The sequence below is a fragment of the Scatophagus argus genome, chromosome 7, assembly GCF_020382885.2.
Source record: "Scatophagus argus isolate fScaArg1 chromosome 7, fScaArg1.pri, whole genome shotgun sequence".
Taxonomy (NCBI): Eukaryota; Metazoa; Chordata; class Actinopteri; family Scatophagidae; genus Scatophagus; species Scatophagus argus.
In genome coordinates, this window is record NC_058499.1 from 26,242,645 (window position 1) to 26,270,155 (window position 27,511).

Genomic DNA, 27,511 nt, shown 5'->3' on the forward strand with positions numbered 1-27,511 from the left:
ATCCACCACCACAGACATTTACACCTCCAGGTGCAGGAAAAGGGCCTCCTGCATCATGAAGGACCCCACCCACCCCTCACACAAACTGTTTGCCCCTCTCCCCTCAGGCAGGAGGCTGCGGAGCATCAAGAGCAGGACCACCAGACTGAGGAACAGCTTCTTCCCAGAAGCTGTGAGACTGTTGAACTCTGGAGGCCCTCTGTAGCCCCTGCTGCCAAACCCACCCCCCCCACACACACACACACACACCAACAAATACCCACGGAACATTGCACAATGCAGCCATTTGCACAAAACTCTTAAACTACTCAGGTTCTCTCATTGCACTACTGTCTTTTGCACTACCCTGTCAGTCATTTGCACTACTTATACTGTTTACACTGATGTTTACATCACCTACTGTATATTTTTTATATTCTACTGTTTTTATATTACATAGCATTGTTTATATTTATATTTATTTGTTAGGCAATTGGGCTTATACTGGGACCGGGGAAACTAATTTCGTTCCACTCATGTTCTACGTGTGTGAAATGACAATAAAGCTCCTTGAATCCTTGAATCCTAATTCTAACGGGTTAAGATTGCACATCCCTTCTGCTTACAGCTCCAGAGCAGTAGGCGGCAGGAATGTGCAAATCAGCAATACCCCCCTCTCTATTTTATATCAGTTGAAGGCCATGGTAAAGGTATGTCCCCGTGTGTCCTCCCTGGCAGTCAAAGAGGAACCGTCATTTTGCGATGAAACATCATGTGTGGAGAGGGACACTCTACAGTCACTATTCGAGTGAAGGCAACAGTGTTAGCACGCAAACTTAACATCAGTGAATTTAGAGGCAGTCCTTCCTGGTGTTATCGGTTTATGAAAAGACGTAATCTCTCCATCCGCGCACGCACTAGTGTTTCGCAGCAACTACCGAAAGACTATCAAGAAAAGCTGGCCACTTTCCGTGCATACTGCAAAGAGAAGATCGCTGAAAAAAAGATCCGGCCGGAGCACATCATTAACATGGACGAGGTTCCACTCACTTTTGATATTCCTGTGAACCGCACTGTGGATAAAACGGGAGCACCTACGGTGAATGTTCGCACCACAGGGAATGAGAAGTCGTCATTCACCGTAGTTCTCGCTTGCCAGGCTAATGGCCAGAAACTACCACCGATGGTTATTTTCAAGAGGAAGACCTTTCCAAAAGAAAACTTTCCAGCGGGCGTCGTTATCAAGGCTAACTCGAAGGGATGGATGGACGAAGAAAAGATGAGTGAGTGGCTGAGAGAAATTTACGTCAAGAGACCGGGTGGCTTTTTTCACACAGCCCCGTCCCTATTGATCTGCGACTCCATGCGCTCCCATATCACCGATGGAGTCAAAAAACAAGTGAAGCACACTAATTCAGTGCTTGACGTCATTCCGGGTGGATTGACAAAAGAACTCCAACCGCTAGATATTGGTGTCAACAGGGCATTCAAAGCTAGACTGTGAACTGCGTGGGAGCAGTGGATGACGGAAGGCGAACACACGTTCACCAAGACAGGGAGACAGCGCCGAACGACATACGCCACTATCTGCCAGTGGATCCTAAATGCCTGGGCTGATATATCAGTCTCAACTGTGGTCCGAGCTTTCAGGAAGGCTGGAATCATCGCTGAACTACCAGACAACAGCAGCGACACTGACTCGGATATTGACGACGTTGACGAGACAGAGCCGGGCATGTTGGATGCCGTATTCGCCCAGCTGTTCAATTCGGACACTGAAGAAGAAGAATTCGAGGGATTCGTGGATGAGGAATGAACTGATAAAGTGAGCTTTACGTGTTTCTTTTGTGTGTTCACAACTGAACAAGGTTGGTCATATTGTGAATATGGACATTAACGTTTGAGCAACGTTGAGTTATTGTTAAATGGTTATTGCTTTGCATTATTTCGAGAGTTACTATATTGTTATTGCACTTACGTTTGAGTTACCGTAACGGTATCAGACTCTTTTGCGTGTTTACTGAATCGAGGAAAATGTTGCACTACCTGTTATACCTTGCTGTTGTTAAAAGATAAACTGTGTCGCGAAAATACTACGTTGCTGACATTACCTCGGGAAAAATAATAACACAGCTGTTTATTCATTTTGGGAGTGAAGGGAGTTGTCAGAACGCTGGTTTGTATTCTATTAATAAAGTTTGACTGACTTATCTGACTGTTTTGTTGACATTCCCTTTAGCGCAGCCCCATCTAGTGGACGCAAAACGCAACCCGAGCCACTGCTGTAGCTTCTATCCTATGCGCCTTATAATGCGGTGCGCCTTATATATGAAAACAGTTTTAAAATAGGCCGTTCATTGAAGGTGCGCCTTATAATCCGGTGTGCCTTGTAGTGCGGAAAATACGGTATTTAATTTGTGGGATTTGTGCAATTGAGAAATACCTGTTTCACTTATAAGCTTGATGTACACTATATAGGCAAAGGTATAGGGTCACCTGACCATTACACCAACAGGAAATTTAATGGCATCGCATTCTAAATACATCTCAATACAACTTTGCAGCTGCAACAGCTTCAGCTCTCTCTCTCTCTCTCTCTTTTTCATCCTCTCTGTCCTGTCTAGCTCTTCTACCCCACCTTCCCCCAACCAACTATCAGCAGGATAGTTCTCCCTTGCGAGCCAGGTCCTGCTCAAGGTTTCTTCCTGTTAAAAGGGAGTTTCTCCTTGCCACTGTGTGCTTGCTCGGGGGTTCAGGCTCTGGGTTTCTGTAAAGCACCTAGCGACAATTTTGATTGTAAAAGGTGCTCTATAAATAAAATTTAATTGAACTGAAATATAAACACGTGTTTTTATATCAAGATGGAGTTAAGAGAGTGCAAATCTATCCCGTAAGAGCTTCTTAATAAATACAGACACCTATAGGATTAACCTCAAACTGCATGTTGCAAACATTTTAGCCATGCCACCTGCATGGTCTGCATGACTGGTCCACCACTTTGTCCACCCTGATTTTTCTTTGGTTGCCATGATTTTTTTTCAGACATCCACAGACCTCAGAGAATAAATTAAATTGACTTAAGTCATCCTGGACTTTTCATCTAGAATTTTGATGGTAATACTAGCGGTGCACTGTTGTTAAAATGTTCTGTGGTTACTGACTGTATGAGATGCATTGAGTGTGTATGGAGCTAAGGCCGGCATGTGATTGGATGAGAAAGGCAAGGGACGGGGCAAGTGTGAGAAAGACGGGAGCCTCTGTGTTGAGTGTTTTTTGCCATGCGTGTGTGTAAAGAGAGTGCGGAGCGCACAGCAAGAGCTACAACTGATATGGACTATCTGGGGTTGTTGTTTTGACGTGGTTGCAGCCGACAGTAACCTGTTATGTCAATAAAGTGACGGTTAGCTGACTACCTCCTCGTCCATCCTTCCATCATGTCCTGGCGGACACTACACTTTATTCTACAGAAACATAACAATACAGAATAAATAGACACATACAGGAAGAATGTGTTACTACTTACAGTCTCTGTAGGCCAGTGTAGAGCTCCATATCCACATCTCTCAAGACCTGCAGACCAGTCCAGTTTTCAATGTGTCTAGAAAGTATGGCAGACAATATTTATTAGTAGGGTAGTACTGATTAATCTGTCCATTATTTTCACATTTGGTTTCCAACATATCAGAAATTGTATATTCTTGAAGGAAATCCTTATCTAAGATTTATCTTTAAACAACGTCTGGACTCATGCAAAAATAATTCTTCTTAATTATTACCCACTAGCCGGGTGTGGTATTGTTTGTATCTACAAAGACCCTGACCTCTGCCTATGTTTACTGTTTTTCATAGTATTTTGCTCTACTTAGAACATTTCTTGGCATCAACCTTTGGGCAATGGATGTGCAAGTCAAGAACAGTGCAAGGTCTGAACGCATCACTGTCTCTGTCTCTTTCCTCAGTTATCTGTCACAAAGAGTTGCAGGTCTGTGTGTCTGTTTGACATGGAGAAGGGCTGAACACACACACATGCAGTTGTATTTCCATCACTTTTGGGGACATTACATAGACTTCCATTCATCTACCAGAGGCTTAACTCATTAAAGAGTCTTAAATCATTTAATTTTATCAGCATCCCAACACCCTGACAGTTCAGAGCTGAGACCAGGGGGCAGAGCTGCAATGCTACACACTTCTCTGCGCTTCTCTTAGAGCAGTCACCTGCCCAAAACTCCATAGAGACTGTGTCTGTTCCTCGTTTCTTTAGACCTAAAACTAATGTACGCAGTAGAGGAGCTATTGAAGATAATCTTATTAAAATTGGCCGCTCTGCTACTATTGTACCGGATAGGAGAATTAAATGTGGACTGTTGAGTATCCGGTCCCTGTCCTCAAAAGCTGTACTTATTAATGAGCTCATATCAGATAAAAATATTGATTTGTTTTGTCTAACTGAAATCTGGCTGTCTGAGGATGATTACGTCTCTTTGAATGAGGCTACTCCACCTAGCCATATTAACACTAATGCCCCTTGTATTTGTAACCATTAGAGATAACGTTCAAGACCTCCTAGCATCACCTACCACAAATTTGTCCGTCAATGCAGCCCCATTAGAGATAACCACAAAGTCAGATACATATGGACTCATTTCTTCCCATCAGCCCTGTACAATTGGCTTCTGTCATTTCCTCCTCTAAATTCACAACCTGTCTCTTAGATCCTATTCCCACTGGGTTACTTAAGGAAGTGTTTCCTTTACTTGGTATCTCCTTACTAGACATTAATTTGTCCCAGACATCAGGCTATGTTCCACAGACTTTTAAAGTGTAATCAAACCTCTGCTAAAAAAGCCCACTCTTGATCCAGGGGTTTTAGCAAACTATAGGCCTATCTCCAACCTGGTCTTCATTTCAAAAATTTTGGAAAAAGTCGTTGCCAGAAAAAGTCGTTGCCAGAAAAAGTTGTTGCCAGTCAGCTGTGTCCATAATAACAGCCTATTTGAAGTCTTTCAGTCGGTTTTTGGGGAACATCACAGCACAGAAACTGCACTGGTAAAAGTCACCAACGACCGGTTAATGGCCTCTGACCAGGGCTGTGTTTCAATACTTGTCCTTCTGGATCTCAGTGCTGCATTTGATATTGTTGACCACCAGAATCTTTTACAGAGACTAGAAAATCAGATTGGTATAAACGGAACTGCTTTAAGCTGGTTCAAGTCCTATCTATCAGACAGACATCACTTTGTACATGTAAATCACAATTCATCCATGCACACTAAGGTTAGCCATGGTGTTCCACAAGGTTCTGTGCTTGGCCCGAACCTACTCACAATCTATATGCCCCCACTAGGCAATGTGATCAGAAAGAACTCTGATCAACTTGAAACCATCCTTTTTAACAAAGCCTATAGTTAGGACTGTTCAGGCTCTGCCTGGACCAACCCCTAGTTATGCTGCTATAGGTTTAGATTGCTGGGGGAGATCCTTAGACACCAAGCTTTCAGAGCAGGGGGACGGGGCTCTTGTGCTCCATCACTTCTCAGCACTTCTGGAGCATGTGGCTGGATCCAGAATCTCCTACCCCGCCCTCCTGAGGCCTGGTACTGCTGCTGGATCCTGAGCCCTCTATGGACCTGCCTATTGCACTGATAGTGCTGCTGGATCCAGAACCCTCTCCATGGCCCTGCCCGGATCCTGCTGCTCCTGCTCTGCACTGTTCTCTCTATCCTCCCCGTCTCTCCTCTCTCCCTCTCCTTTTTCTCTCTATCTCCCCCTCTCCTTTCTCTCTCCATCTCCCTGTCTCTCCTCTCCACACATACACGCACACACAGATGCATAAAATGTCATGTTTTCATCACTTTTGGGGACATTACACAGACTTACATTAACTTCCTAGGTTCCTAGGTAGGTTTAATAACCCTGAGAGGCCTAGGCTATATTTAGGGCAATTTCACTACCATTACTTGAAGACAGCTGCAGGAGACTCCACGCAGGCAAAGCTGCATGCCCAGATGGTGTGAGCCCCAGGGTCCTAAAAGCCTGTGAAACCCCAGCTAAGTGGAGTACTTCATCATGTCTTCAATCTGAGTCTGAGTCTTCAGAGACTCCCCATGGTGTGGAAGACATCATGTCTCATTCCTGTCCCGAAGACGCAGCGTCCCAGTGAGCCCAAGGACTACAGTTTTGTGGCTCTGTCATCACACATCATGAAGACCTTGGAAAGACTCATCCTGGAACAGCTCCGGCCCATGGTCCAATCACTTCAGGACCCCCTTCAGTTCAGAGTCGCCTCAGAGTGGAAAAACGCCGTCATCTGCCTGCTCAACAGAGTCTACACCCAATTGGGCAAGCTGACAAGCACTATGAGAATCCTGTTCTCTGACTTTTGGAGTGCGTTTGACACCATTGGCTGGCTCTGTTGGCTTAGAAGCTGACAGCGATGCAGGTAGATGCCCCACTGGTGTCCTGGATTTCAGGGGTGCTGAGAATGAGAACAGGACTGGAGTTTACAACTTTGTCACTTGGAGCGAGAGAAACCACCTACAGCTCAGTGTGACAAAGACTAAGGATGGTGGATCTGAGGAGGACTAAGGCTTCAGTGACCCATACTAACATCAAAGCGGCCATTGTGCTGGGGGGGACAAGATCTTAGGGGTGTACGTGGATCACAAACTGGATCCAATGATGCAAGGACATGGACACTGTTTACAGAAAGGGCCGAGCCGCCTCTATTTTCTGGGTCGACTGAGGTCCTTCAACATCTGCAGGATGATGCTGAGGATATTTTATGAGTCAGTGGTGTCCAGTGACATCACATATGTTGTTGTCTGCTGGGGTAGCTGCCAGAGGGCGAGGGACACTAACAGACTCAACAGCATCATCAAGAAGGCCAGCCATGTTGTGGGAGAGGAACTGGACTCTCTGACAGTGGTGTCTGAGAGGAGGATGTTGTCCAAAATAAAGACTTACTGCCATGGTACACAGGAAATCATTCCTGCCTGTCGCCATCAAACTACTGAACCCTGTATGTAACAGACACACGGACATACATTTCCCTGGAAATGTATGAATGTATAGATACATGCAAATATCTGATATTTCATATTTCATTTTATATTTGTCCTCTTTTGTTACTATCTTTTCATTTCCATTTTCTTGGTCAGGAAAATTGCAAATTGCAATGTCTGTAAGAAAAAAGAATTTCCCCTCAAGGATAAATAAAGGAATTCTGATTCTGATACACGCTATACATTGTTTGTGTTTTTTTTTTTTTTTTCCAACACAATCTAGGCTATCTGCCATCATTTTATGTGGTAATACTTACATATATTTTATATATATGTTTCTATCAACAAAAAATATAATATGAAATTTTAACATTTTTACATGTATTTCATCATAGAAAGCTGCCAGTCGAGATATCTTTTCACATTTGTGTCGGCAAGTCTCTCTGGAATATGGCAATATAAGAACCTGGATGGGATACTTGATGACTTACCATTTTACAAAAACATGTGGTTTGTGCCTAATGGAAATGAATGCTTTTTTTTGACTGAAAATTATATTGTTTTAGGGCGGCACGGTGGTGCAGTGGTTAGCACTGTCGCCTCATAGCATGAGGGTTCGAATCCCGGTCTGGGCCCTTCTATGTGGAGTTTGCATGTTCTCCCTGTGCCTGCGTGGGTTTTCTCCGGGTGCTCCGGCTTTCTCCCACAATACCAAAAACATGCACATTAGGTTAATCGGCTACTCTACATTGCCCTTAGGTGTGAGTGTGAGAGTATGTGGTTCAGTTTTTTCACTTTGTGTGTCAGTCCTGCGATTGGCTGGCGACCAGTCCAGGGTGTACCCCGCCTCTCACCTGTAGTCAGCTGGGATAGGCTCCAGCTCCCCCACGACCCTGACGGATAAGCGGTATAGAAAATGGATGGATTTTTCATAATGAAAAAAATGTGCTTCATTTGAAAGAAAGATGCAATATTTACATCTTACAGAAGAGAAAATTTGTGAAGTAAGTACAATGTAGCCGTATCCATGCACTCCTTAGCCTCTCAGACCCAAACTGGAAAACAGTCCAGCCCTTCGGAATACCAGCCTATTACTCAACATTAATTGAAGACAATAAGAACAACCCCAGGTTTCTCTTCGGCATTGTAGCTAGGCCGACAGAGTCATAGCACTATTGAATCTTGTATTCCCGTGACCCTTAGGATTACAGGTTTTATGACCTTTTTAAATGATGAAATTTTACTTATTAGAGACAAAATTCAACACCTCCTAACCTCAACTGGTAATGACCTGCCTTCAAATGCAGAAACCTTGGAAACAGCTGCAGAACCAGATAATTTTCTAGTCAGCTTTTCTTCCATTGATCTTCATCAACTAAATTTACTGATCTCTTCATCTAAACCAACAACATGCCTCTTAGACCCCATCCAAACTGAGCTGCTCAAAGAAGTTTTACCCCAACTTAGCACTTCCCTACTAGATATGATAAATCTGTCTCTAATAACAGGCACAGTCCTTCAAAGCAGCTGTAATCAAACAAAAGCCTGTTCTTGATCCAGAGGTTTTGGACAACCATAGACCAATATTTAACCTTCCCTTTCTCTGTAAGATCCTTGAGAAAGAAGTTGCTAATCAGCTACGTGAATTCCAACAGAATAATAATTTATTTGAGGATTTCCAGTCTAATTTAGAGCTCATCACAGCACAGCACAGAGAGGGCGCTAGTCAAACTCACAAATGATTCTTTACTTCTATCTATAGCTCATTTGAGAGTCTCAATCTCAGGCTGTCTCACCAAAACTGGAAGTCAGAAAAGCCAGTTTTATTAGTTGTTGTGTATTGCCCACCTGCTGCTGCTTACTCAGAGTTCCTGTCTGAGTTTTCAGACTTCTTATCTAGTTTAGTGCTCAGTACAGATAAAGTCATTATAGTAGGTGACTTTAACATTGTTGTGGATGTTGACTCTGACAGTCTTAAGACAGCCTTTAGTTCACTCTTAGATTCAATAGGTTTCCTTCAGATAGTGAATGAACCAACACACTGCCACAATCACACACTCGATCTGGTTCTCACCTACGGCCTAGAAACTAAGAACCTGTTAGTTGTCCCTCAAAACCCTCTCCTTTCAGACCATTCACTTGTAGTTTTTGAACTAACTCTAGAAGACTTTACAGTACACAACAAAAAGGTCTACTACACCAGATGCCTCTCTGAAGACAGTGTAGACAGATTTAGGGATGCAATCCCATCACAGCTCCCCTCAGCACCATGTACCAGTACAACAGACCGTACTGATTTAAATGTTACTCCTGCAGCAATTGATTCTTTTGTTAATAACACTGCAGCCACGTTGCACACAGTTTTAGATATGGTTGCCCCACTGAGAAAGAAGGTTACAAATCATAGGAGGCTAGCTCCTTGGTATAATTCAAATATACGAACACTTAATCTCTGGACAGCTTCCCGCCCATGGACCTCCCCGAGCTGACCTCCAGCATTAACAAATCTAACCCCATCTTAGACCCCATCCCAACTAAGCTCCTCAAGGACGTCTTTCCCTTGATTGGCGTTTCCTTCTTAGATCAGATCAACTTATCCTTAACAACAGGTTATGTACCACAGGCGTTTAAAACAGCTGGCATTAGACCTTTACTTAAAAAACCTTCACTTGACCCAGACATCTTAGCAAACTATACGCCGATATCCAACCTCTCGTTCTTATCTAAAATACTTGAAAGAGTGGTTGCAAATCAGTTGATTGATCACCTACACAGGAACAGTCTCTTTGAGATGTTTCAGTCTGGTTTCAGAGCCCATCACAGCACAGAAACAGCACTGGTTAAAGTCACAAATGACCTCCTCATGGCATCAGACCGCGGGCTTGTCTCCATACTTGTTTTTGCTAGATCTCAGTGCTGCTTTCGACACTGTAGATCACAGCATTTTATTACACAGATTAGAACATGAGACTAGGATCACAGGGACTGCGCTACGCTGGTTCAAATCATATTTAACAGATAGATTTCACTTTGCTCAAGTGAATAATGTTTCCTCTTCATATATAAGGGTTAGCCTCGGTGTTCCACAAGGTTCAGTGCTTGGGCCGATCCTGTTCACTTTATACATGCTCCCTCTAGGAAATATTATTCAGAAACATGGCATAAACTTTCATTGTTATGCTGATGACACTCAGCTGTACTTATCCTTAAAGCCTGAAGAAACAGAGCCGTTAGCCAGACTCCAGGCATGTCTTAAGGACATAAAGGACTGGATGACCTCCAATTTTTTATTAGTAAACTCAGACAAAACTGAGATCATTGTTCTAGGCCCCAAACATCTTAGAACTGGAATAGCTGATAATATTCTCTCTCTGGACAGCATTACTTTGGCCTCCTGTACGACTGCGAGGAACCTTGGCGTTATCTTCGATCAGGACGTGTCATTTATTCATCACATTAAACAGACTTCTAAGACTGCCTTCTTTCAGCTCCGTAATATTGCTAAGATTAGGAGCATCCTCTCTCAGAGTGATGCTGAAAAACTTGTCCATGCTTTCGTTACTTCTAGGCTGGACTACTGCAACTCACTATTGTCAGGATGTCCAAATTACTCCATTAATAGCCTGCAGCTGATCCAGAATGCAGCAGCTAGAGTTTTAACAGGAATCAGTAAAAGGGATCATATCTCCCCCATCTTAGCTTCTCTTCACTGGCTTCTGGTAAAATTCAGAATAGACTTTAAAATTCTCCTACTTACATATAAGGCCCTAAATGGACTAGCCCCATCATACCTGCAGGATCTAATAGTCCCATATATTCCCAATAGATCTCTCAGATCACAGAGTGCAGGTTTACTTACAGTTCCCAGAATTCATAAAAGTAGAACGGGAGGACGAGCCTTTAGCTATCAGGCACCCCTGCTGTGGAACCAGTTGCCAATCTAGGTTCGACAGGCAGACACCACCTCCACTTTTAAGACTAAACTAAAAACCTTTCTGTTTAGTAAAGCATATAGTTAGCACCAAATAAAGTGTGTAGGGCTGGTAGGCATAGTTTCATGCTATATAGCCACAGGTAGAATAGGTCTGACTAACTGTTAATCTTTAAATCTCTATCATAGCTAAGCTGCTATAGGCCTATGCTGCTGGGGGACACAAACATGATCCACCAAGCAGTTTCCCCTCCTCCTTTTCCTCTTCTATCCTCTCCCCTCGTCAGATTAACATGCAGTTCATTATTTTATGTCACTAACTGTGTGTCCAGTTCTCCTCGTAGTCTTGTGTCTCTCCCTCCCTTTATCTCTCTCTCTCTGTATCTTTCTGCAGGTATCTCTCCATCCAGATCTTCAAGTTGAACTGTAGCCGGCTCTATGACCAACCCAATGTGTATTGTTGACATCTGCCTGTCATTCTTCTGTGTACCGACTATCGGCGGGGTGGTTCTCCCTACGGGCCGAAATCAAACTGATAGGATAGTGATTCTCAACATCACATAAAAAAAGAATACATGAATGTTACAGCAGTTCATTATAATTTTCATTACTATAATTTTCTTATAACTTGTGAAATGTTAAAATCATATTGAGGTGGTAGCAAAAAGTGAAACTAAACAGTTGAGATTTTGTTTTACTTATCTTTTTAGTAATGTCATCTCTCATTGCTTTCCTGCCTGTACAACATCCATTGCACGTCTGCCCGTCCTGGGTGAGGATCCCTCCTCTGTTGCTCACCCTGAGGTTTCTTCCTTTTTTCCTGTTAAAGGTTTTTCTGGGAGTTTTTCCTTAGTCGATGTGAGGGTCGAAGGGCAGAGGATGTTGCTGATGTTATGTTAAGCCCTTTGAGACAAACTGCTTGTAAAAATGGGCTATACAAATAAAGTTGACTTGACTTGACTACTTGCATCAGATGAGGGACTTGTCTCTGTACTTGTATTATGACCTCAGTGCTGCATTTAACCATTATATTTTATTAGACAGACTGGAACACTTCATTGGCATTAAAAGGGCTGCATTAAGCTGGTTTCAGTCTTATTTATCAGATTGAACTCAGTTCATGTGATGAATGTGTTTAATGATGAATCCTTCTTATATACAAAATCCCCGAAGGTTCTGTGCTCAGACCAATATTATTCACCTTATATATGCTCCCCATTGTTGACACTATTAGAAAACACTACATACATTTTCACTTTTACACAGATGACAAGCAATTATATTTATCAATGAAACCAGAGGAAATCAATCAGGTAACCAAACTTCAGGCTTAAAGACATAAAAACCTGGATGGCTTGCAATTATCTAGTCCAGCCCCACTGTAAGAAATTTGAAAGTTATATTTGATCAGTGTATGACACAGCTTAAATTTCAAGGACTGCCTTTTTTCACCATTGCAACATCACAAAAAGTAGCCACATTCTGTTTCAGAAAGATGCAGAAAAACTAGTCCTCACATTTATTACCTCCAGGCTGGACTAATGCAACTCCTTGTTATCAGGCTGCCCCAATAAGTCCCTAAAGACTTTCCAACTAGTCCAGAATGCTGTTGCTGCACATGTATTGACAAAAACTCATATTAAAGATCATATTTCTCCTGTATTGGCTTCTCTACACTGGCTGCCTGTAAAATTCAGAATAGAGTTTAAAATTAATTCTTCTCCTCACATATAAAACCCTAAATGGTCAAGCACCATCTTATCATAAAGAGCTCATAGTACCCTATCATCCAACCAAAACTATGCTTCCAGGATGCAGAGTCACTTGTGGTTCCTAGTGTCACCAAAAGTAGAATGGGAACCAGAGCTTTTAGTTATCAAGCTCATAACTAAATCATCTTCCGGTTTCGGTCCAGAAGGCTGACACCCTCTCTACGTTTAAGTGTAGACTAAAACCTTCCTTTTTGATAAAGCTTATAGTTAGGGCTAGCCTAGTCTAATTATGCTGCTATTGGCTTAAACTACCAGGTGATCTCCAGTGATGCACTGAGCTTCTCTCTCCTCTTCTACTTATCTTTCCACACCTATTCATGTCCCATCAATGCAAATAACTAACTTTACTTCTTTACTATTTGAGCGCTGGTCAAATATCTAAATTCTATCTGGATCAGATTGAACCAATCCAATGTTGCTTTGAAAAACCGTCTCAAAAGTAAAATGGATTACGTTGTCATGGATAGTAAAAAAAGGCTTACCAAACCCGGATCAATTCTATTCAGATTAAACCTTTTGAAAAACCAGGCCCAGGTGCCAGGAGGAGTTCAGGGAGGCTATGGAGAGAGAGATGGACTTTTTAACAGGCCTCAAGGAAGTTCAGGCACACCACCTGATGACTCAGGAAGGGAAGGCAGAGCTTGTACCATGCTGTGTACAGCCTGGGAGGAGAACTGCCAGCTTATACTGGGGATATTGTGGGGAGTCAGAAGCACTCTGAAGAGTTCCTGAACCTAACTGACATTCCTTAATGGAGGAAGCAGAGTCAGAAGACTCAGGGGAAGACTCACCCATATCCCTGGGAGAGGTCGCTGAGACAGCCAAGATGCTCCTTGGTGATAAGACGCCAGGTCCGCATTTTTAAAAAGGGAGACTCAATGGTGTGCTTCACCTAGAGAAACTATAGAGCTTATAGTTAGGACTGGCTCAGGTAACTGAACCATTTTACAGCTATGCTGCCATAAGCTTAGACTGCTGAGGGACTCATCAGGATACAAGGAGCCATCTCCTCTCCTCTCCTCTCCTCTTCTACACATTGTTCCGTCTTTATCTGTTATACTGTGTAATCTGGCCTTGGTGTCTGACATTCTCTCTGTGTCTTCACAGATTTCTCTAGAGCTCCATCTACCAGCACCAACCTCCACCTGCATCACCTATTTCCCTGTGCTTCTACCCTGCCTGCCGTCCCTGCTCATCAACCAACTTGCTGCTCCTGCATTTGCTGGCCCAACCTGCCCACCAGGAGCCTCTGACCTTGTATGAGATATTCATGGACAGGATCTCAAGGTATGGCCAGAGTGAGGAATGTGTTTGCTTTTGAGAATGTGTCTGTGACTTTCAGCACCTGCTGAAGAGGTTTGCAGCGGAGTGGGTGGCCAGGCTTAGCCTTAAGGGCCCAGACATCCAGTGTGAACTTGGAGTAGAGCTATTGTCAACTGAGGTGGTTTTGGCAGCTGATTAGGATGCCTCCTGGGTGGCTCCCTTTTGAGGTTTTCGATATACATCCAACTGGGAAGAAACCATAGGGTAGACTCAAATCTCGCTGAAGGGATTATATATCCTTTCTGGCCTGGTAACACCTTGGGATTGCCAGGAGGAAGGAGAGGATGCTTGGACTTCCCTGCTCAGCATGCTGCCACTGCAACCTAACCCCAGATAAATGGATATGGATGGATGGATGGGTTATGCAGAGGTGTTAATTTATAATAATAATAATGATGATAATAACAGTAATAATAATAATTATACTTAAATAGCACTTTTCAGACAGAGGCAGAGAAACAAGTCTTAAAATCATCAGGTTCAAAAGCAGGACTAAAGACTCATTAAAAGACAGTTCATAAAAGCAAGACAAAGACAGACAAAACAATAAACACAGGCACGTCATTCCAGAGCCTTGGGGACCTGACTGCTTTCTTCCCTTTAGTTTTTAGCTGGGCGCATGGAACATGCAAAACACACTTTGAGATCCTCTGCCTGAGGACCCCAAAGTATGTACCAATGCATATGGTTCTAAGGGGTCAGAAATATAACAGGGTGCCATGGAGATCAGTAAAAGCTTAAAATCTACCCTAAAACATACTGGGAGCCAGTGCAAACAGGCTAAAATAAGAGTAATTTCATCCTGTCTCTTGGTTCTCATTAAAAGTTTGGTAGCTAGGTTTTGTAGAGTCTGCAGTCATTTCATAGATTTTTAAAATAATGTTTGTTAACAAACATGTGAGTCTGGATTTGGATTTGAAGAGGGGCGGCACAGTGGTGCAGTGGTTAGCACTGTCATCTCATAGCAAGAGGGTTCCAGCTTCGAATTCCGGTCTGGGCTCTTCTAAGGGGAGTTTGCAAGTTCTGGCTTCCTCCCACAATACCAAAAACATGCACATTAGGTTAACTGGCTACTCTAAATTGCCCCTAGGTGAGAGTGTCAGAGTGTGTGGTTGTCTGTCTTTGTGTGTTGGCCCTGCGATTGACTGGTGACCAGTCCAGGGTGTACCCCTCCTCTGCAGGTCAGTCAGCTGGGATAGGCCCCAGCCCCTCCGCGACCCTGACAGATAAGCGGTATAGAAAATGGATGGATGGATGGACGCATGGAGCGCATGGAAAGCATCATTATCATAATTAAGAAGCTGAGGTTGATGAGGATGTATTTTGCTTCAGAAAATGACTTATGCTCAAAACAGGGATGTTGTTTCTCATGGTTTTATCAACGTTACATTAACCATACAAACAATGTATCGGGTAGACAGTTGAATGGAAGTTTTACAGTGAAAACGTTTTGCTGTAGTGACTGACAATGCTGTAAGTATTGTAGCCTTGTAATTTCTTGTGGTGGTAAAAGTAAAGTGAAGGTAAAGGTAGCAGACTCCCGGGGCAGTGGGAATAACAGACTACACGGTCTCTTTTGGTTTGCTTCTTTAACAACACGGCAGACAGTGTCTCTCAACTCATTCCTGACAATAGCCACACTTCCCGCGCACACGCTACCCCCCTTTTCTTCCTGCCTTACCTGAAAAAGCTTCCCCCTACAAACACAAAGGAGGAACCTAATTCCTCTTACCTGACCCCCAAAACAAAACAGTAATAATCAAAACATTATACAAATAAAATATCAACCCATAAATAATTACATGAAGTACAAATAATATCATTCCACTAATATTACTCAAATAAAGGTTTTCAGTGAAGTACACTTAAATAATAAAATAATAATCACACCCAATTCCACATCTACTGTTACACTATGTTAAAGATTTCCCTCAGGGTGTTAACCCCAGTAACATACGGTGAGGTTTGCGGATGGGGAGGCACTGACTTTATAAACATAAAGTAAACATATAATATAAACATATAATATATATTTATATATATTTATATTTATATTATAGCAGCTCAGAGGAAGCATATTTGCTCTTGCAATTCCACAGTTCGGGTGAAAGGGTCCTTAACAGGACAAAATTTTGGGGTAAGTAAAATTTTTTTACCCCTTTTTCATGAATAAAAGAAAAAAAGAAGAATGTGCAAATAAATTCAGAGAATCCTTTTAATAAATGTAAATTCATTTCCATTTTCAGTGGCCATGGTTAAAGGCAGCCAGATCTTTTCTCTTGTTTTCCAGCGATTAGGGATTTATTTTTGAACTGAGCACCAATTTCCCTCGATAGTATTAGTATGTACTCCAGTTATGGGGTCTTTAAAAAAACAACTGTGATAAACAGTCGGATGCTTGTAACACTTAGGCATGTCTTTGTAGCCCCTCCACTTATCGGTACTTATTATTGATCCTGGTACTACACATTTTTGTATGATTTCCATGAGTTCAAAGAGTTAAAGCAAGGCGTCTGGACTTGTGAAGATTTGGCTTGAAGACGTTTCGCTGCTAATCCAAGCAGCTTCATCAGTTCTGAAAAAACTGTCTGGTGGGGAACAAATATATACACCTCAGTGGGAGTGACTAAGTGAAACTAAATAAAACAAAGGATCTGATGGTCCTGCTAATTTGTCTATGTAGTTTGATTGCCAGTGATGGCCCTCTGTGTCTAACGACTGGCTATCTGAGTCTAACGACTGGCTAGCCAGTGAGTATGACCTGGTTGTGCTTCTTGAGTTTGGTATACTCAATAGGCAAGGCACAGGCAATAGATTTCAGTGATGTTGAATAAAATGAATCAGTTTATAAAAATTCTCCAGTCATTTTCAGGAAGGTATTGTATTTGAACAAGATAAGATAAGATGAACTTTATTGATCCCACAGTGGGGAAATTCACTTGTTGTGGCAGCTCACAAGGACAGAAGAGGAGTGCAAAAAGCAAAGAGTGTGCAAAAACAGTTACAAAAGGATGTAGAGGTAAAATAAATTAACAATTTACAAGTTAAGTAAAAACAGTACACTATACAGCTATATACAAGTCCTCATAAGGGAAGAAAGAGGACTAGACCATAGAATTATACAGTCTAACAGCAGTGGGAATGAAAGACCTGCGGTAGCGCTCCTTCCTGCACTGAAATACAGGATTTCAGTGATTTTGACTATAAAAACAGTCAAAACTTGTCTGAACCAGGAAGGCTCTGCCTCACCTGCCTCCCCTGACTGCACGTCACTGGTTAACCCATGCTTTTGTAGGTGAAGCTTATCAGCTTATTTGGCAGAGATACCAGCTCATGAGGAACTTTAGTAATGTAAATACACAGCACAGAGCTAGAGAGCCATATAATATTGATTTGTATGTAATGCCAGAGATGAAAAAGCAAAATACCTTAGCCTATGTAATTAATGTTGACCTTATTATGTTTTATATGCATGAGTCATGATTCACATTCATAAACACTCTGACTCAGGTTAAGGCACACTGTGAGTCAGGAGCAATTAAAAAGAGCACGGATAGTTCCATTAGGCCAACAGTCTGTTTTGACTGTGCCAGTAACCAATCACAAATGGGAGACATTGTCAGCTTGTCCCTGCCTCCATAGTCTTCAAAATCATCTTCACTGCAATTAGATTAAGTCTTTGTAAGGACGTTATGTTTTTTTTTTTACTCAATTTCCATTACTCTTCTATGCAGATTTTGATATTGCTTAAATGCTATACTCCTAAAAGTATTTCAGTTGATAACTCTGAGAGCTTTGCACACCCACTGTGGCAGCTTTTCATTTCTAAATATAACATCATTCACTTCTAGAATGGTCAGTGTCAGAAAAGGAGCTCTGCTTGGTAGTAAGTTAAATCGTTTTTGCTTACAGCAACAAAGCTGCCTTTTTTGAATAGATTACAGCATCAAATGAACACACAGCCTTCCACAACTCACATCAAAGGGGCAGCCTTGGCTGGAGCAAACCAAATTTGTTCTGAAAAAAGACTTCATAGCTCTACTCTGGCATCATGCTCCCAAAAAGTGCAGATAATATTTCCTAATCTATTAGGCAGATTATTATGGCATTTATGATACCCAATGTAGAGGTACCCAACCTGTACCATGACCCTGTAACATGAAGCTATACCTATAGTTGTATATAGATATAGTCAGATGTCTATACTTATTCTGCTGAACATATAATCTATGTAATGTACAATCTGTACTGCAACCCTTTGTTTCTAGGTGGTTGACTTCTGAACCCAAGACTGATTTTTTCCTCCTCGTATTTTGAAACAGTGTAGGTACTGTGTTTCATCAAATTAGCCATACATTCATAAGCACTGAGTAGTTCACTTCGACAGTCGGCTTTAGGATTTAATGTTTTTGTTTTTGCCCGGCTTTTCTTTGGATTATTATTATTAAATGAAGGCCAAGGTGTGAGATTGTTGCAACTATGTTTTGATAAGCATCCTACGTCACTTCCTGTTGCTCTGTGTGTGGTACTGGTAGCAGAGTTTGTTTGTAGTTTGTCACTCTCTCACTTATCTTGCAGTTGGTTAGTGTTGGTTAATTCTGCTAGCTTAGCTGATTGCAATAGCTTCCCTGTCTCCCTCTCTCTCTTATGTATGAGGGGCCGTATAAGCCATTTCATTCTGACCCTCTCACACACATATATTTCACTCTCACATACATATTTCACTCTCAGAATAGAGGTTTTGGGCAATTATGGACCCTGTCCCTTGAAAAAGCAGTTGCTAATCAACTATTCCTACATAATAATAGTTTATTTGAGGATTTCCAGTTTGGTTTCAGAGCTCATCACAGCAAAAATACAGCACTGATCAAAGACACAAATGATCTTTTACTTGCATCAGATTAGAGTCTTGTCTCTGTACTCGTATTATTAGACCTCATTGCTGCATTTGATACTGCTGGACATTATATTTTATTAGACAGACTGGAACACTTAGTTGGCATTAAAGGGACTGCATTAAGCTTCAGTCTTATTTATCAGAATGAACTCAGTCCATTCATGTTAATGATGAATCTTCCTTATACACAAAAGTTAGTCACAAAGTCCCTCAAGGTTCTGTGCTTGGACCAATATTATGCACACTATATATGCACCCCAATGGTGATATTATTAGCAAACAATCATACATTTTCACTGTTACACAGATGGCACAATTATGTTTGTCAGTGAAACCAGATGAAGCCAATCAGCTAACCAGGCATCCCTTAAAGACATAAAAACCTGGATGACTTGCAATATTCTACTTCTAAATTCAGACAAAACTGAAGTTTTTCTTTTGTTTTTTTAGTGATATAGCTACCTTGGATGGACTTACCTTGGAAATACAGAACTATTTTTTGATCAGTATATGTCCTTTAAGTTACACATAGCTCAAATTTCAATGACTGCCTTATCTCACCTCCGCAACATCGCAAAAATTAGGCACATTTTGTCTCAGAAAAATGCAGAAAAACTAGTCCATGGATTTATTACCTCTATGCTGGACTATTGCAACTCCCTGTTATCAGACTGCCCCAATAAGTCCATAAATACTCTCCAACTAATCCAGAATGCTGACAATAACTCATACTGGAGTTAGAGTACTTAAAACCTTCCTTTTTGATAAAGCTAGTTAGGGCTGGCTTAAGCTGGGGGGGGGGGGGGGGGGGGGGTGACATGATGTACCTGTTATGTTACCACCTGTTATATTTCTGCATTGTTATTATTACTGCTATTAGTATTACAGCTACCTCTATCAAAATCATTATTGTTCATACTGTCATTGTCATTCCAATACTCACACTGAGCCAGGGTCTGCTATGTTATTCCTCGCTACTGTTGCCAAGTGATTGCTCATGGGGATTTTGTTGGGTCTCTCTAAAAATCCAATTAAAGAGTTTGGTCTGGACCTCTCTAATTGGAAAGTGTAATGAGACAACTGTTGTGATTTGGTGCGATATAATTGAATAATTGAATTGTAAAATTATATTATTACTCTTTGTTTGTACTTGGACTTCTATACCTGGATTTCCAACTGTTTGCCTTCTTCTGCTCCTTTTAAGTAAGTTTATTAAAGTTTCCTTTGTTCATTTTACCCCTCGTGTCCTGTCTGCATTTTGGGTCCTCTATTTTGAATCAAATATAACAAAAATAATGCAGCACCCATCAAAATGAACAGTGCAACCAATTAAAAGAAGACAGTACTAATTTTTAAGCATGCCAATGTGTACACTTTTCCACTTTTTTGAGGTGCCTAAGCGCAGGTATAATGTTTGTCATCATTTACATATAACCTACAAGCATGGCGTACAAAGCCTCTAGTGCCTTCAAGGAACAGACATCTTTGGTGGCAATAAAATATCCACAGCATGCAGAATTCTGCAATGGCTAAATACAGTGCAGCCGCTGACATTAAGTGCACAAGTATCTTTTTTTCTTAGAACCAACTGTATCACATTTTATCCATGGTATTATAATGGAAACAAAACTGACTAAAAGCTTTTAACAAACTGAGCTAAACTCAAAGTACTGTGGCAAGCCCATACAGCACAACCTATGTAGCTTTGCACTGCAATAAAACATGTTACGTGTGAAATATTCAATGCTAACTAATTAAAGTATATGGTACAAGTTCAGCAGCTTGATTAGCAAAGGTCAGCAAGTAGCCTAAATAAACATCAGATCCATACAAGTGTTCTACAAACATTTTGCAAATGTTCTCTTTCTTAGTGATCACTTTCTTTCTCACACTGGATCACTGAATCTCAAGCACAACCAATGTCTGTTAAATGCTGCATGTTTGGGAAATGCAGGCACACTTAAATGAAACACCCATATGGGATTATAATAGGGTTACTAAGTCATAAGAAACAGCACAAAAATGTTTTCTTTTCATACTCCTTTCCTGCAAATCAACACAGGATATTCAGGCAAAATCATACCATTCTCCCATTGTGATTTTCAATTTAATTTGTGGCTGTACCAAGATTTGGGAATTAATCATGGATGTACTTAAGTGTTGACTGACAAAGAGGATGATGACAAAAATATAGACAACATATAAGGATTAACCTCAGTGTTCCACAGGGTTCAGTGCTTGGGCCAATCCTGTTCATCTTATACCTGCTCGCTCTAGGAAATATTATTCAGAAACATGGCATACACTTTCATTGTTATGCTGATGACACTCAGCTGTACTTATCCTTAAAGCCTGAAGAAGCAGAGCCGTTAGCCAGACTCCAGGCATGTCTTAATGACATAAAGGAGTGGATGACCTCCAATATCTTATTATTAAACTCAGACAAAACTGACGTCATTGTCCTAGGCCCCAAACATCTTAGAACTAGAATAGCTGATAATATTCTCTCTCTGGACGGCATTACTTTGGCCTCCTGTACGACTACGAGGAACCTCGGCGTTATCTTCGATCAGGACGTGTCATTTATCCACCACATTAAACAGACCTCTAAGACCGCCTTCTTTCACCTCCGTAATATTGCTAAGATTAAGATCATCAAGAATTTCCCTCCAGGGATAAATAAAGGAATTCTGAAGATTAGGAGCGTCCTCTCTCAGAGTGATGCTAAAAAACTTGTACATGCTTTTGTTACTTCTAGGCTGGACTACTGCAACTCATTTTTATCAGGATGTCCAAACTACTCTATTAATAGCCTGCAGCTGATCCAGAATGCAGCAGCTAGAGTTTAGACAGGAATCAGTAAAAGGGATCATATCTCCCCCTTTTTAGCTTCTCTTCACTGGCTTCTGGTAAAATTCAGAATAGACTTTAAAATTCTCTTACTTACATATAAGGCCCTAAATGGACTAGCCCCATCATACCTGCAGGATCTAATAGTCCCATATATTCCCAATAGATCACTCAGATCACAAAGTGCAGGTTTACTTGCAGTTCCCAGAATTCATAAAAGTAGAATGGGAGGACGAGCCTTTAGCTATCAAGCACCCCTGCTGTGGAACCAGTTACCAATCTGCGTTCGATAGGCAGACACTACCTCCACTTTTAAGACTAGTCTTAAAACCTTTCTGTTTAGTAAAGCATATAGTTAGCCTCAAACAAAGTGTGTAGGGCTGATAGGCATAGTTACAGTCACTTCTTGACAGACAGCCACAGGTAGAATAGGTCTGACTAACTGTTAATCTTTAATCTCTATCATAGCTACGCTGCTATAGGCCTATGCTGCCGGGGGACACAAACATGATCCACCAAGCAGTTCCCCAACCTCCCAGGTACCACCACCATCTCTACTCCTCCTCTCCTCTTCTTCCTCTCCCCTCCTCTTCCCTCATCAGATCAACATATAATCCATTATTTTATGTCACTAACTGTGTGTCCAGTTCTCTTTGAAGTTTTGTGTCTCTCCCTCCATTTCTTTCTCTCTCTGTATCTTTCTACAGGTCTCTCTCCATCCAGATCTACATGTTGAACTGCATCAGGCCCTCTGACAAACCCAATGTCTACTATCAACATCTGCCCATGTTGTTCTTCTATGTAGTGCTAATATAACTAACTTAAACAACATAGCTAAAAAACGAATACATACAACACATAGTCTTCAGAATTTCAATGATAACAACCTGTCATGTTTGCCCTTTGTAATTTATGATGTTTATTGCATGTATGTTTCTCTCTCTCTCTCTCTCTCTTTCATCCTCTCTGTCCTGTCTACCTTTTCTTCCCCCCCTTCACCCAGTCAACTATCAGCAGGATAGTTCTCCCTTGTAAGCTGGGTCCTGCTCAAGGTTTCTTCCTGTTAAAAGGGAGTTTTTCCTTGCCACTGTCTGCTTGCTCGGGGGTTCAGGCTCTGAGTCTCTGTAAAGCATTTAGAGACAATTTTGATTGTACTGTATACAGTGCTGTAATGGACTGTGAGTCTAAAAGTGTTTGTCTCACCCCAGGCAATGATCACATTGCGTGTATCAGATATGTGGGGTTTGTGGTCTAAAGTGTCCTCATATCAGAGAAATACAGTTATTTCAACCACTGATACTTTAGACTACTATGTATCAACCAAAAAACTGATGCCGTTTAAAGACCATGTCAAGATCCATCTTCCCCTCTCTCCCTGCTCTAACCCTGTTCTCCTTTGTTTTCCCCTGTGCTGTGTTTTGGTTTATTTTGGTCTTGTTCTCTCTTCCCTGCCTTGGTTCTTCACAGAGTGAGCTTGGCGGGTCTTCCTGGTCCCCTGTTCCACCTGCACACCTGCAAGCACTTACCTTCAATCAACTCACCTGATGACCGCTGTTTATAGGCCTGTTTATCCAATCCATTTTCCCCAGATAATTGCATCCTCTCTAGTAACAATGATTCAGCCTTTACCTCCAAGTGAGATATTTTTTCCCAGAATTCTGTGGATGATTTTCAGTCTAACCTTTTGTTTTTTGTGTTCAGGTCCATCTTCCTCCCTCGCCCAGCTCACTCTTCTTGAAGCCTCTTCGCTCCTTTGTGTCAAGATTTTTTCGAGTATTATCACTCTTCACAGTCACTTTAGTTTTTGATTACCCTTTATTCCTCCACACTAGCCTTTCTTTTGTACTTCGTCTTTTTACCATCCATCCATCCGTTTTCTATACTGCTTATCAGTCAGGGTCGCGGGGGAGCTGGAGGCTATCCCAGCTGACTACGGGCGAGAGGCGGGGTACACCCTGGACTGGTCGCCAGTCAATCGCAGGGTTCTTTGTCTTTTTACCTTTGATTTTAAACTTTGTGAACTCAGTGTTTTATGAACTGTTAGTTGATGTCAGCTTTCTCTTTGCTGTTGCTGTATTAAATTGTTTAACTTCGAGTCCTCATGTCCTATGTCTTGGTGTTCAGCATTTCTGGGTTCTTAGACTAGCCTATTCCTAAAAGTTACAAAAAGACATATTTTATTTAACTCCAGTGGCATGTACCTTTTTATCAAGAAAGTTATGTCTATTTGTTTGTCTCTGAGATTTCTGCCTCAATCTCAATACAGTGGTGTTGAATGGAATCTTACTGTATTGCTTTAAAAGCAGCATTAAACACACCAGAGATACACTTTATATAAGGAGTGGGAAAACTGTCCCTTCCTGGCCAGGCCCAGCCTGAAATAGAGTCCTCCAGTGGCCCCTGTCACCCAGTGGGCCCAGCACCTACAGGACGAGTCAAAGGGGTCTGGTGCAAGTGGACTGGGCAGCAAACAAAGGCGGGAACATTGATGGTCAGATCCCCAGTTGTTGAAGCTGAGACATGGAATGTCACCCCTCTGGTGGGGAAGAGATACTGGCTAAATATAGTCAGGCTGACCTCTATGCACAACAAGAGCTCTGGAAACAATCAACATGAGAGGGGTTGGACTCTTCTCTTTTCTGGAGCTGCTTTTGGTGAGAGGCAAAAGGGCAGGCGTGAACTTACTTACAGTCCCTTGGCTCTGTGTCTGCATGTTGGAGCAACTGGAAACCCCATCATTCTGCTGGGGGATGTCAGTGGTCACGTGGGTAATGACATTCTGGCACGGAGGGCTGTGATTGGGAGCAATTGCCAGCATGATCCGAACCCGAGTGGTTTACAGTCATTGGACTTATGTGTTAGTCACAGTTCATCCATGACTAACACCATGTTCCAACATAAGGATGTCCACAAGTGCACTTGGCACCAGGGCACCCTAGGTTGCAGGTTGATGACTGACTTTGTAGTCTTACCACCAGATCTCCAGCTGTGGTCAGGACATGGAATCTGTGGAGGCTATGGTTTGTGCCACCAAGCAACTGCTCAGAAATGCAGTCAGAAGGTCACAGGTGTGAGTCGTGGAGACAATCACCGAACCTGTTGGTGGACATCAGAGGTGAAGAGTGCCGTTAAGCTGAAGAAGAAGTCCTACAAGCCAGTCATGCCCTGCAGGACTAGATTCACCCAGAGCTTCTCAAGGCTCTGGATGTAGCAGAGCTTTCCTGGCTGAAACGCATCTGCAACATTGCGTGGACATTAGGGACAGTGCCTCTGAAGTGGCAGATTGGGGATCAGCCTCATATTTTGCCTTCTGTATGCCCATATTCAACCATAAATGCTCAATGCAAAACACCTCATTAACATTGATACCAAATAAGAAAAGAAATAAGAAATGGTGATTGATGGCTCTATGTGGTGAATCATGGCAACAAACAAGAGAAAGATGCTGAAAAAGAATTCTTGACACAGAGCAGTTTGTTAATATTAAAAACCACATATTATTAATTATTCATTTTGCATAATCCTCTAGCAGTACAAAGACAGTGCGAGTCTGTGTATCAATCATGCAGCCTTACATATTAAATGACTGCATAGTTTTTTTTATAATCAGACAAATTGCTTCACATCTGCAATTATTGTGACAATCAATCCACCCTTGAAAGTAAAAGTTTGCAGGGTGAAGACAATGTATTTATTAATTGTAAAAATGTATTTATTTGACCTCTAATGTGTGAGATTAAATTGAGCATTGTTACACAATCTGGCTTCAGTCACCCTCTGCACTGCCAATTTCCCCCGTCTTCAAAATGTTTGTGCACAGGGGTCAAAGTTTACCTACATGTCTGTCTGCTCTCCCACTTTGTTAGTTTTTATAAATTTCAACTTTTCCTTGGGAAATGGTGCACGCCTCTTTTATGCCCAGTTCTGTGCGTGTGTAATGGTTATCAGTGAGACCCCTGGTCACCGTCCTTTCTTTCCATCCTGCTCTAGCTATTTCACCCTCACCCTCTTCTCCTTTTTTTCTCCTCATCTGTGTGAACAGCACACAAACCAGCAATATTTGCTTACCAGGACAGAGACGGAACTGTAACATTACAGTATCATCCTACGCACTCTGCCTCCAAAGACCCACAGAGATGGAGGTGAAGAGCAGGAAAGCAATGATGTTAGATGAGAGAAAAATAAAACAAAGTACCAAGAGAGAAGGTTGTGGGTGTTTACTGCATACCAGCATTACTGTAGAGAACCAACATCTCTGTTGTTAAAAAACCAAAGAGCTGATAATTTATTTCAGAAGGAATCAGTATGTTCATCTGCAACTGAACATAAATGAAGAGGAGGTGAAGGGAGTCTGCAGTTTCAGTTTCACATGGACGTACAACACTCACATACAAAAAAACCCCAAAAAAACAAAGACTGGATTTCCTGAGAATTCCAAGGAAAATGAACTTGTCACAACAGCTGCTGGTATCATTCTACCGATGCACCATTGAGAGTGTCCTCACTCATGGCAACTTGATATGGTATGGTAACAGCTCTGCAGCAGACAAGAAAGCACGGCAGAAGGTTAGAAAAACTGCTCAAAGAATCATCAACACAAAGCTACCTGCCCTGGAAGATATTTTCACACCCTGCTGCCTGCAGAACATACATTGTATCCTAACAGACTCATCTCACCCCACCCATCAGTTGCCTGAAGGTCTGCCTTCAGGTAAGATAAGATACGATGAATTTTATTATCTCTGTATCTTTTGTAACTCTTTTTGCACACTTCTTGCTTTTTGCACTCTATTCTGTTCTTGAGAGCTGCCACGGCAAGTGAATTTCCCCACTGTGGGATCAATAAATTAACAATTTACAAGTATACACAATACAATATACAGCAATATACAAGTCTGCATGAAGGAGGAAATGAGAACTGGACTGTCGATTTGTACAGTCCAACAGCAGTGGGAATGTACCTGTGATAGCGCTCCTTCCTACACTGAGGGTGTAGCAGTCTGCTGCTGAAGGAGCAGCTGCTCAGAGCCTCTACTGTCTGATGCAGAGGGTGAGAGGTGTTGTCCATGATGGATGTCAGCTTGGCTAACATCCTCTTCTCACCCACCTCTTCCACATAGTCCAGTGGCCAGCCCACGACAGAGCTGGCCCTCCTGACCAGCTTGTTTAGTCTCTTCCTGTCCCGATCAGTGCTGCCTGGTCCCCAACAGACCACAGCATAGTAAATAGCAGAGGCTACCACAGTCATAAAATGTCCATAGGAAGGGTCTGCACACTCCAAAGGACCTCAGTCTCCTCAGAAGATGGAGGCGACTTTGGCCCTTCTTGTACAGGGCATCAGTGTTATGTGAACAGTCCAGTTTATGGTTGAGGTAAACACTACAGGTCCATTAAAGCATGCACTATAACATTATAAGACTCTTTCTATCCCAAACCCATCAATACACTGAACTCTGTCCTGAAATCAAGCACACTGTAAACACTAATATCAACATCCCTATGCAATATATATCTTTTATAATGTATATTTATTTATTTACTATTACAAAACTGCAGTATTTTAACACATGCTTATTTTTAACCTTCCTTTAAACTTTAAGTAGTGCACTGACATTTCTTTGTGACTCTTATACAATGACAATAAAGTGATCTTGATCTTGTTCTATTATCAAAAGGCTGGGTACAAAAAACGCATGCTGAATGCTTTTTTGTGGAGGAATTCCACCCAAGGCCAACTTTGATAAGACTTTGGGAA

The 27,511-nt window shown here is 41.9% G+C and overlaps 1 protein-coding gene across 1 annotated transcript in view; it reads right to left on the bottom strand.

The window, feature by feature from the left end:
* LOC124062040 (NT-3 growth factor receptor-like) overlaps positions 1-27,511 on the bottom strand; it is a 161,525-nt gene that overhangs the window by 106,422 nt on the left and 27,592 nt on the right. The window contains exon 2 of the mRNA XM_046394470.1: positions 3,503-3,577. Within this exon, the coding sequence (XP_046250426.1) occupies positions 3,503-3,577 (75 nt within the window). The remainder of the gene's footprint in view (positions 1-3,502; positions 3,578-27,511) is intronic.